Below are 12,549 nucleotides of genomic sequence, written 5' to 3'. Positions count from 1 at the left end.
TCAATGTTGTGTGCAGTCAGCACGTACTTCACGTGCTCTTGCTTTGAGTGGGTATAATTTTAGTAATACTGGTAGTGCCTGGGGGGAACAGTGTGGATGGAAACTAGCAGAATCTGGCAACCCTGCACAGGGGCAGCAGTCAAAATTTCTTGCGGGCCGTACACAGAACCCTGATGAGGGTCCAGGTTGCCCACCATTTCTGTAGAGGGTGTGGATATTCAAAATATAATCATACAGCTCTCTGGTCTTCTTGGAGCTGGCTGGTAAAGAGGTTCAGATAAATCTGTGTGCTGTTAACGCCTCAGGATTGTTTTCCCCATGACATGTCTCCAGTGCCTGGCTGAGGTCCTGGGACTCAGCGACTCCTTGACTGAGGGGGAAGATATTAAGTGATGGCACTTCATAAGTATCATACGCATGTGGTGCCAAAATCAGCTGTTCTCCAGAATAGTCTGTGTAGATCTTCATAATATGAGCCTTCCTCTTCTTATATGCTTTGAGCAGCAGGGGGATAGTTAACCATGTTGATGTTTAAAGTTAATTGGCATACAAGTGAATATCAATTGAGAGGAATGGGGCAGTTCACACCTGAGAGCTGTTTTTCATGGTCTTGTCTATACCTGCTGGGCTGAGATCTAGTCTGTACTATAGAGTTAAGTCAACATAAGCTGCCATGCAGTAACCTAACTGTGGAAATGTATATTTGAGTCAATGTCGATGTAGTCAGGTTAACGTGATGTCACTTTAGACACTGTGTTGCTTATGTCGATGGTTACAGTATTAGTATCGGAGAGGTAACCGTGTTAGTCTGTATCTGCAAAAGCAACAAGGAGTCCTGGTGCACCTTATAGACTAACAGATATTTTGGAGCATAAGTTTTTGTGGGTCTTTGTCCATGAAAGCTTATGCTCCAAAATATCTGTTAGTCTGTCTCTAAGGTGCCGCAGGACTTCTAGTGGTTACAGTACTGACTTTCAGAAGCAATCCCCCAGTGTCCCTTGCTGACAGTACAATCAGTATGGGTGCTCCCGATGAGGATGCACACCACAGACACAAGGAGCAAAGTGTAAACGTACCCAAGCAGTGGCTGTAGACTGAGGTAATTTGTCAGCGTGGAAGTGGTGTGCCACAGTAGCACTTAATCAAGACGCTACTTACGCCACCAGGAGAGCTTCTTCCATCAGTGTAGCCCCTCCACCTCTCCCAGAGATGGTAGCTGTATCGATGGAGAAGCCCTCTTGTTGCCATGGCACTGACTACATCGGGGTTAGGTCATTATAAACACATCACTCATAGATGTGGATTTTTCACACCCCTAAGCGAATTAGTTATACTGACATGAGTTTGTACTGTAGACCAAGGCTCAGGCAGACATTGCTATACTGGTTATAGTCAGGTCATGTTTTCAGGGTTTTCTTTCAAGTTGTTACAGCTGTGGACTTATCCCTGATTTACACTGCAGAATTACTGTACTTTGGTGTAACTACACTAATCAAGGGAGAGAATAATCTTCCTTAAGCGACATTTTGGTACTGTCCTATGCATGAGTGAAGACAGCTACCACTTCTTGCTCAGGATGATTATCTAAGCCAATGGAGGAAGTCTTTAAGGGGAGGCCTTCCCTTACTTTGTTGATGAAAGCAGATTCTGGAGAACAAGACAGAATCTACCACACACAGGCTTTGAACAAACCCTGGACTGGCCCCAGCCATAATCTCCTTTTGCCTAGCAAAACAACAAATAAGCACGATTAGCTATGGTAGGAAGCAGTGTTCTGCCGTAGGCACCTTCCAGCTTTAAAAATGTGTTCAGTGGAATCATAAGACTGGAAGGGACTTCACAAAGTCATTCAGTCCAGTCTACCTGTTTCCACCTTTGTTATAACACAGTTATCTTCCCCTTCCCTCTCCACCATGTTGTGGGTCACAGCTGTGCTCAAAAAGAGTTGTGGCGGTGCTGACAGATGGGGCCTCTCTGTCCGGTTACACATTTAGAGTTAGGGCTGGCTGCTGGCTCTACGTAGAAGTGATAATCGTAGATTGTTTGTTTGTTTGTTTACTTATAGGGTTATTGATTAATCACAGCTAACTCACACGATTAACTCAAAAATAATTGCAATTAAAAATAGGATTCATTGTAGTTTTAATTGCACTGTTAAACAATGGAACTGCTATTGAAATTTGTTAAATATTTTGGCTGTTCTTCTCCATTTGCAAATATATTGATTTCAGTTACAATACAGAATATAAGTGTATGCCTCTTACTTTATTATTTTGTTACAAATATTTGCACTGTAAAAATAAATAAGAAAATTAGCATTTTTCAATTAACCTTACGCAAGTACTGTAATGCTGATGATGCCCATTACAAAATAATGCCTTAATTAGATTTGTGACTGACCTTCATGGGGGAGAAGTGTGTATCTCCTGGCTCTGCTTTGTCCGCATTCCATCATATATTTCATAGTTGTAATCTTGGATGATGACTCGGCACACAATCATTGTAAGAACACTTTCACTGCAGATTTGACAAAATGCAAAGAAAATACCAGTGAGTATTCTAAAGGTATCTGCCCCTTTTGACTGAAGGTTTAGGAGTCTGAAGTGCCTTCTGAAATTAGAGCGAAGCAAGGTGTGGAGTATGCTTTCTGAACTCTTAAAAGAGCAACCCTCTTCTGCCGAAACTACAGAACCCAAACTACCAGAAAAGAAAATCAACCTTCCGTTGGTAGCATCTGACTCAGATGAGGAAAATGAACATGTCTTGGTCTGTACTGCTTTGGACTGTTGTTAAGCAGAACTCCTCATTATCATGGGTGCATTTCTTCTGGAATGGTGGTTGAAGCATGGGAGTGGTCCCTCTAATTTTTTCTATCCATGTGCAGAATAAATTTTGTTATGTGCTTCAGGGCATCTGCTGAGGTACATCAGCAGTAGAAACACATGCTGCCCACTGTGGGTGGCTGGGGCACTCTGCTTATCAGCTTGTGGCACCTGAATTTCTCCTGGGTAGGCGCCCAAGCGCTCATCTTACAGGGAACTCTGGAAACCAGTTACAACAATGCCATGCGACGCCTGTTCTCAGAAAAAGAAGCATTATCTCCTGCAAATGTAACCAAACTTGTTTGTCTGGGTGATTGGCTGAACAAGAAATAGAACTGAGTGGACTTGCAGGTGCTAAAGTTTTACACTGTTTTATTTTTGAATGCAGTTACTTTTTGTACATAATTCTACATTTGTAAGGTCAGTTTCATGATAAATAAATTGCACTACAGTACTTGTATTGGGTACATCCAAAAACTCTAATTTTTAGAATACAAATTAAAAAAAATTATATAAAAAGACCACCATATACTTTGTATTCTGTGTTGCAATGGCAATCAGTATATTTGAAAATGTGGAAAACACCAAAAATACGTAAGTAAATGGTACAATAAAAGCCGTGTTCTCTGGCACTTGGATAACAGGAGCACATATGCCAGAGTTTGTGGCAGTGGGGCTGACTGGTGGCCAGTGGTCCCTTTTCAAATATCCGGCATATTTGATTATCCAGCAACTCTTCTCCAGGGATGCCAGATAATAAAACTGGTACTGTACTCTGTTATTGATTAACAGTGCAACTAATCGCAATTAATTTTAATTGCTTAGCAGCCCTATTTATTTACTTGCTAATCTACATACAAGTCAGGTCTCTGGATCTAGATTTGTAGCCTATACAGGAACAGTGTCCAACTTTATTGGCCTCTTGGCCTTCTAATTTAGCCACATGGACTAAAAAAAATGCCAGCCTTGCAAAGGTGATCCCAATGGGGAATGGAGATTGAAGGTCTGGAAATAAGCTAGTTTTCTTTAGCGGTCATGTTGATGTTATTGAACAAAATAGAAGCCCGCCCTGCCCCCCGCTCTCTTGGGTGGGACCTTCCTTCCCTACTTTCAAACCTGTGAATTCTTTCAGCACAAACCCATGTTCATACAGAGGCTTTTCCCCCTTGCTTGGCAGGAATTTCTAACCTTTTCCAGTTAAACACAGGAAATAGCCTTGCTCCTGGGCAGTGATGGCTTTTATTTTTTTTAAAAATAACCTCTGCTGTAGCATTTGTTTTATTTTCTGCTCATTATTTAATCCCTTTGGTGTCTCGAGCAGCTGACATTGCAATATTTTGTTTGAGGTTAGGAAGAGACGTGACGTTTTCTGTGTTGCTGGGAACACGGTAGGGAGCAGCATTTTGGTTATTGTTTGGTCTGTTCAACTGCTTGTCCTGCCAAAGAATATATCCCCACCAGCTATGAAACCCTCAGCAGCTCCAAAGTCAGGGGACGGTACACATTATTTCCTCTAGGTTTTGAGTTACTAGGTTTTTTTTGAAACTGGTTAATTTCTTGCAGAAATAGAATGAAAATGCTCTCCCTTCCCAGTGCAGCGGTGAAATGGGCTGGTTTGTTTTCATTTCTGTTGTAAAAATATGGCACCTGTAAGTTTGTCCTTTCTCTAGTGAAAGTAAGGCCTTGTCTGTGGTTAGCAGCACCATCAGTTTACTTCAGCCATGCAACTCACATAGCTGAAGTTGACATGTTCATGGCGGCATCTTGCATGCGATAAGGTTGACAGGGGCTGCTTTTCCATCAGTGCTGGCTACTCTTCTTGCCTTGGTGGAATACCAGCATCAACGGGAGAGAGCTTGGGGATCGATTTGTTGCCCCAAAACCTTAAAAGGCCCCCTCAAGGATTGAGCTCACAACCCTGGTTTAACAAGGCCAGTGCTCTAACCACTGAGCTGTCCCCACCCTGCCCCAAAAATGCCTGAAATCTTACATTAAGCTTCTAGATGAAGGAAGCTTGCCCTGCCGCACAATCCTACGCCAGTCAGTCCCTTAATGTTCCCCGCTGGCCAAGTGAATGCTCAGCCATCCCGACTCTATCCCCAAATTATCCCTGTAGTTAAAACAGGTGCATTGTATGGGAATTTGTGCTGCCTTCTCTATCTAGCTGGTGGCCAGAAGGCCTTGAAGATTCCACAGCAGCAGTTGGTTGGCTCAGTACTTCCCCAAGGTGCTGGAACTTGCACCCCCCCAGCTGGAAGTGGTTACCATTCTACGCCAGGTTTACAGTTTGGTATAATGGCTCTCAGCACCCGCAGTATAAAAATGGCTTCAGCACCACTGGTGCTGCCTGAGAGAGAATCTTAACTCCCACTGACTTTCCTGACCCACCATACAATTCCTTCCCATGCAGCCGTTGTCTAGGTCAACGCCACTTGGGTTTATGCTTGGCCACCAGGGAGCTCTGGAAGGTCTTGAGGCAAAAGCCAATCCTGTTCCCTCCGTCCTCCCCAAAGAACAAACACGTTTGCTTTTAGTTTTTATCTTCCCCCCAGTATAGCATACAAATATCAGTTCTCCCCCTTGCCTTTTCTGCAGAGGGTCACTCAGTTTTTACTAAATGATAGTTACCTTGGCCCCCTCTCCCCACACTTGAGAGATTAATTAGGAATCTATGGAGGAAGGATATATCCATCAAGGGGTCTTTTGGATTTGTTTTTGGCAGATGGGCTCTTCACTTTAGTCTTAAGAATTTTTTACATAGTCTTCCTGTTGCTCAGAGGTGTGGAGAAACTCTGGATTTCCATCCTAGTATATCCCAGTTTCTGACGTCTATATTATTGTCGACATTCGTGAAGGCCGCCTCTTTATCGGTTGTGCTAAATGGATCAGGTTCATTGCCCTGACCCACCATAGTCCGATTATGAAAATGAGTTACTGAGAGACCCCCTCATCATGGATTGACAACCCATGGAGGGCACACCACAAGAACCTGACTATGAATTCTTTAACATTTTAAGTGTGTCTCAGTATCAGTAATTGTGGATTTGCTGAAGACTGACAAGGCATGTGTGCTCCTGGGAGCAAGGAATGAACTTGGCCTATGTTTATCTCCTTCCCAGTTCTGTTTTAAGCTCAGCATTTTCCCTGCAGATGCCTCATTCAGTGGAACACCACCTAGTTATGCCTACGATGCGGACCGTGCCGAAGAGCAGCGGCGACACCATGACACGATGCCCTATATTGACGACTCTCCATCATCGTCGCCCCATCTCAGTTCCAAGAGCCGCAGCAGTCGAGACACGCTCTCTTCGGGGTCTTTGGAGTCCACAAAATCAGTGAGTCCTTTTTTACTGGCTTGAAGCTTGGAATCAGCATGGGGCATGTGTGTGAGACTAGCATGGCCTCAGGAGCATGGAAAAAGCACTGGTTGATATGTGATAGCTGTACCTGATAGGAACAGAGCATTTAGGGTTAAAGTAGCTTTCAAGTGTTACTCCCACGTTTTATGGATTTGCAATGTCAGTACAAATTTAGGGCCAATTGTTCAGCCTTGCTCCTGTGAGCAATGCTGCTGAATCAGTGGTATTAGTCAGTGAACAAGGGCTGCAGAACCAACCTCCAAATACCAGCTGTTGCTTTTAGAGAAGGTCTTGGAACAAACATTGTGAAAGACATGTTGAGGAGGCATATGGGAATTCAGATTTGTGACCAAAAAAATCTGGGGGAGGAGAGCCTAGAAGGAGGTTGGATGGGAGTGAGCTATGCTCAGGTAACCCTGAAACATTGATAAGTCAAGTTGATTAATTTTGAAGCTTGGAGGACAACAAGAATCAAACTTGCCAAGTGGCTAAACTCTGAAGTGTATTGATGATGCAGATGAAATAGCCGAGTCTCATTTAAAAAATGTACTGTGTGCACGCAGTAGCTGCTCATGTGACCACCTGCCGGAGACCTTTCAGCTGAGTGAGTTCATTGTGCCAGTGTATAAACACTTTGTGAGGGAGGCTTTGTGACCGTAAAGGAACTAATAATTCCCCTTCCCCTTCTGATCATTATGTGCCTAATTAACTTTAGTTCCATCCATTTTAACTGTTAGCTCAATGTGACCCTGTAGAAATGAAGGGCAGCTGCAGACAGCAAGGGGTTTCTCACAAATGTTTATAACCAGAAATCAAAATGAGTCCTTGACTTAAGCAAAGAGGAGTAATGGAAAATTCCCCAGCCTGGAGTTCCACCCTGTCCTGTGACTCTGGGTGTTGGGCCCAACTTTCCAAAAGGCGTCCCCACCCTCCACCCCCTGCCTCCCACACTGCCAGTTTCCAGTCCTTCCCAGAGTACCTGTTCGTGAGGCTAGGTGAAGCTGAGGGTAGCGCTGTCACACTCGCTGTTACTACAGCAGTGCCTATGAGGAATGATGCTTCAGTCCACACCCGAGTTCTTGGTTTTCTTTATTACAGAAATTAAGTATTGGGGTGAGGGAAGACAGCAAAAATGTAAGTAGAGGGATGTAAGGGGTGTGACAGCAAGGGCATCCTATGGCAGCCCTGCAGTGTCCTGCTAGAGCACCTGGGGTGTACTATTCTGATGGGAAGAGTGCTGATGTGTGTCAGTGGTAGAGCTGCTTGACCGCCTGGAGTGACTGTTTGCTGCAGGTGCCCCTGGCAAAGTGGCTTGTTGTAATAGCGTATGGGAAATGCTGCTTGTGCCTGTTGCTTCATAGATGAGTGGCTGGCTGTGTTCTTCTCCACTGTAGTAAAATTTGTGGAGAGGGGTACTAGCACTATGCCAAACTCCTGACCCTGCACTCCTATTAAAACTCCTTTAAGTGACCCTCCTTCCACTGTGAGCAATCGGCAGATACTGGTGCCAGCACAAGTGAAGACGTGTCAGCCACAGGATTGTGAGGTTAATTGCAATCCTGTTACACTAGTTTACAGTGCTGTTAATTCCCTTGCTAGTGCAAGTTGCAGAGCCACTTGTCATGGTTGCTCACACAGCTGCTTTGCAAAAGGTGTCACTGAAACAACATAGAAAGTGTCCAAGGTGATGCCGTGAGACAAGGGTACAAAATGCATTTGACCAGAAAGCTGTAACACTGTCACACGCACGTGTATTTCCTTTCCCATGGTCGCTGAGAACCAGAAGATAGTTGTGGCTTTTATCAGTAGCTTTCTTCTTTTGCCTGGTTCAGCTGCTGGCATCTAGGATGACTTTTCCAAACTGGCCAGTCCCTTTCCCAGTCTCTCTCATGGGTTTTCCATCCCACTTGACTTTTCCAGCCAGGAACAGCTGCTCCCATACATCCCTAACTGCCAGTTCCCATGCCCAACCCATCGCAATCTCCACTCCCCATCTCCCAGCTTTCTGCCCAAGTTTTCTTGCCTATCAGGTTGCAGACTCTCTCGTTTTCACTCTGTTTACCCACCCAGTTTGGTCTCTACTCTCCACCATTTTCCAGAAATGTGATTTTGGTTTTTATTCCCTCCCTCCACCTGCAGTCTGTCCAGGTTCTATGACCCAGTCTGCTCCATTCTGTATCCCCAGTCCCAGGATCTCTCTCCCTCAACTATATTTGAGTCAGGTGGCTTCCTCCTCCATGTTGCCTGAGAACTTGTAAAGGTGAGAGAGCACAGAAGAGACAGACTTCCTATATCAGTCTCTGTGCCGGGCCCCACCCTAGCCCAGAGCAACTGTGAGAGGATGGAGTGCATGCACAGTCCTGACCCATTCAGGAGCTGTTGGGACAGGAGATGGCATGTGCTTAGTTGCTGTGAGCAGCTGATACACACACTGTCTGGCCTGCAGTAGAGGTATGAGGAATTAGAGTATGTTTTTGATGTACGGAATCTTTGGAGATTTTTGTTGCTAAACTCTAAGACATCTCTTCTGTCGGGTGCAAATCAGAATTTTTTTCCCAGAGGTCAGTTTGGGTAGATTTTGACAGAAACAGCACAAAGCACATCCCTGGCATTTCAAGTCGGTGCTCCTGACAACTGGAGCATCTGCGCTTCTGAAAGGAAAAGGTTACCTGAATCTTTTTTAACATTGTAAAGCAATGATGTGGTTTTTTCCTAGCCTCATTCTTGGAAACAGCTGTATCATTTTTGTCCGAAACTTATTGCACATTTCCAGCCTGAGGCATACAGGTGTTATTTTCAGCCCCAGATAGTTACCTGACATAAGCAGCTGAGAACAGGATATCAGAATATGAAGTGTGGGGCAACTTTAATAATCAGCAGTTCTAGCAGCCTTGTCCATAATATAGACATTATTTTGAAAGTGGGAACTGGCATTAGTAGCTGGGAGGGACAGCTGGTGTCATGTGTCACTGAAGAAGAGTTCTAACAGCCTGGGATTCAAACAGGAGGTGGGCTTGTGGCTGGAAAGAGAAGGCAGGAAGGGCTAAAGCTCAGAGCTGGCCAGCATAGGTTGGGTACATCCCCAGTCTCAGTGGTGGTTACTGGCGGGGCTTGTTGTGATGGAGTGAGCGTTGCAGCATCTTGAGGTGAGGGAGGGAAGGAAGGCGGAGAGACCAGGGATGAAATCTATCTGTAAGAGCTTCCTGTCCCCAAACAACCCCCGCCATAGCTGTGCAGTGTGTGGAACTCCTCCTGCAAGTCAGGGTATGTAGGGAAGTGGGGGACAATGTGGGGTTGAGGGCGCGCATGCTGCTCACAGGAGCAAATAAAATAGCCGTCTCTTGCTTTTTTGGCTCTGTTTTATGCCCACTCAGGTCTCCTGTGTCATTTCCCTCTTAACCCTGAAAAGGGGAGGGAGGCTCAGCTCGCCCATTTTTCCCTGCAGGAGGAAGAAGCTGGGGGATGAACGGGGACTTGGGCTGGGATGCCTCTTGTTCGTTGGTCTAGTTCAACTGTGGTACCACACTCTGGCAGAGCAAGGCCCAGGGGCTCTCTATCCAGCAGAGCCCACATTAGGCATAAGGAGACTAAGCATTTGCTGAGGGCTCTGAACAGCTCATGGGGGCCCCCCGTTTGCTGTTTGTTATGTGCTGAGGGGGGAATACTCCTGCTTAGGGCACCTAAAGGGTTAGCACCGCCTCTGCTAACAGGTACCTGCTCTCTCCGTGCTCCCACAGCCAACCACAGAGGAGCAGCAGATTCCCTCCAGAGAAGCGGGAGCTACACTTGTTCTACTGGACAGAGTCTCGCAGAATTTCCCCTGGCACTGGCCTCTGGTTCCCTTTTCCCCCCAGTGGTGCCTGTATCACTGCAGTTCCTCTGCTGGGCGTCTGTGTCAGTCTGCTCTTTGGGGAGCCCAGAATGTCACCTGCAGACAGTGCTGCCCTGCCAGCCTTTCTTTGCTGGCTCTGGATCCATCACACTATTGCCATTCAGACTGCCACCTCGTCTTTCATTTGGGCATCGAACCTTAGCTTCTCACATCTATCTCCAAGTGCCTAATACCATTGTTGCTCTACAAATAACAGTGAGCAAAGGGCTTGGATTCACCTCTGGGGAGGGCAAAAGAATTCCCACCCCTGAGTGTTTAAAGTCTGCCCTGTGTAAATGCTTACAGACCGTAAGTCTTTATCTTTGTTCTCCTGCTGCTTTGTGATTCATCAATCCTGAGCATGGGCAGGAAGCAGAGGGTTTTAAATTCCCCAGAGCCTGGAAAGGGTGAGAGCTAGGGAGAACACTGCAGTTACTGTGTAAGGATACACTTCTGTGCTGAAATCATCAGGAACTTTGATTGTTCCTGCCAATGTAACCAGGGCTGGAGTTCTGGAAACTAATAGTGTCGGGACTTGGAACTCCCTTTTATACAGCTGGCCTCTTACTGGGGAGAAAAGCTCTGCCTCCCATGCTTGCAAAAGTCGTTTATTGCAAATCACTAAAGCAGGCGCACTGTGGGTGACAGTTACTGGGAAGATGACCTGCCTCAGCTTAGCTGGCATTTCTGGAGAGTCAGAGGGATATCCTCCAGCAATGTGGGAGGGCAGGGTGGGGTGGGAAGGTAAGCTGCTTCCAGATGTTAACTCCACCTCCTACTGTGGCACCCCGGGGCAAAAGACACCAGTGTTTTCCCTACTGACCTTGTTGCTTATTGGAAGGGAGGGGACAGGCATGGCACCTTCTTCTCAGGTTTGTTCATGGAGCTGACAAGGTCTGTCAGCAAAGAAGCAGCAAGGTGACTTCTGAAAATGTACCAGCACCTCAGAAGACCTCATCCCCTGTGCAGCCCTATGGCTTTCCTCTGCCCGTCTTTCCCCCTTTTCCCAGCACTTCCAAATATCCCTGCCCCCGCTTTCTCCCTGTTTCATTCCATCGTTTCCCCTCAGAGCTTTGTGTTCCTTCTCCTTGTCCTTCTGTGTCTCCTTCCTAGTGTTGTTACTAGGCTCTCTCCCATCTTCCCTTTCTCTTGTCTCCTCCATCCCCTGAACTCTCTTCCTTTCTGATTCTTTCTTCCTCCCTGCTGTTTAATGGTTTGCCTGGATGTCCAAGCCCTTCCTGAGAAGAGCTGGCACACACGGAATTGATTTATAAATAACGTTGGCTTCTCTCACTGCTCACACCCAGTCCTCCTTGCATGAAGCTGGGCTGGCCTGGTTACCATATCCTTCCCTGTTTAACATCTCCCAAACAATGAAACACCTCCAGCCTATTAATCAGAAGCTGCCAAAGATATTTACATTTTAAAACTCGTACTTAATAATTTTCCCCTTTTGAAGACCACCAGTGCCTCTCTGAGACTCAACCATCCTTACTGGAAACTTCTCCTTTGAATGTGCTAACTGCGTGGTTTCCGAAACACTGTACCACAGGGTAGGGAGAGATTTAAAGATCCCTTTAATACACCCACTCAACGGCAACATTTCCCTTCTCAGGGAGATGCCAGCTGGGGCTGCTTTGTAAAATCTTATTCATTGTGTTTCCAGGTTCTTAATCTGTATGCTCTCAACATTTACAATAAAATGATTCTTGCTGTTAATTTAAACAACAGACAAAAAGCCGTTAGTCCTGTAAACAGATTTGGAAAGAGCTGTATCTGTCTAATCCATGGAGCGGGTGAATCCCAGGCTTGGAGTAACTGAGTACAACACGCAGTGCCAACCTGGGTAGTAAACTTAGACTGACAAGTTGTAAACGTGTTTGAACAGCCGTGGCCTTGGGCCAGCATAGTCAGGGTGTGTAATCTCCAGCACTTTCAACCACCCCAACTGGCTTGGGTTCAGGCTGCAGGATTGCACCCAGTGGCAGCCACCCAACATATCAGCTTTGAAAGCCCCAGGGGAGCATGATGCACTGGCCTGTTGCGAAGGAAACACCAGCCTGTGACTAGCGCTGCTGGCGTCTGGTGCTCCTGGAGCTCTTGTTGTAATCAGTGCTCTCCCTCCCTCCTCCCTGTTTTGTCAACAGCTCCCAAAGAGCCGGAGCAGAGCCCTGGTTACAACCAGCTCGTTCAGAGCCGACTGGGGCCAGAGCTTTACAGGGAGAGCTCCCATGGCTGACAGATGGGCTCTAGCCACTGCCAGGAGATTCTCTTACTGCGAGACGTTTGTGGAGGAGGGTAGCAAAGGGGCGTGGGATGGTGGGGCAGAAAGGGTTGGGGGGATGTTGTATCGCTACCCCTTTTCCTCAGCATTCAGGATATTTTGTGGGACACCTGCAAGTGAGGTATGGGCTAAGCCAGCCTGACAGGAAGCCCAGTGCCCAGCTCTCCCCACTGTTGTCCACCATGCCCTCCTGATGAATCCCCTTCTTTGGCA

The 12,549-nt window shown here is 46.3% G+C and overlaps 1 protein-coding gene across 2 annotated transcripts in view; it reads left to right on the top strand.

Annotated features, from left to right (window-relative positions):
• BCR (BCR activator of RhoGEF and GTPase) overlaps positions 1-12,549 on the top strand; it is a 112,880-nt gene that overhangs the window by 43,954 nt on the left and 56,377 nt on the right. For both annotated transcript variants that reach the window (XM_075013029.1, XM_075013030.1), the window contains one exon: positions 5,973-6,157. In XM_075013029.1, the coding sequence (XP_074869130.1) occupies positions 5,973-6,157 (185 nt within the window). The remainder of the gene's footprint in view (positions 1-5,972; positions 6,158-12,549) is intronic.

Source organism: Carettochelys insculpta, chromosome 18 (genome assembly GCF_033958435.1).
Source record: "Carettochelys insculpta isolate YL-2023 chromosome 18, ASM3395843v1, whole genome shotgun sequence".
Lineage (NCBI taxonomy): Eukaryota > Metazoa > Chordata > Testudines > Carettochelyidae > Carettochelys > Carettochelys insculpta.
This window is presented reverse-complemented; position numbering and strand designations above follow the sequence as displayed.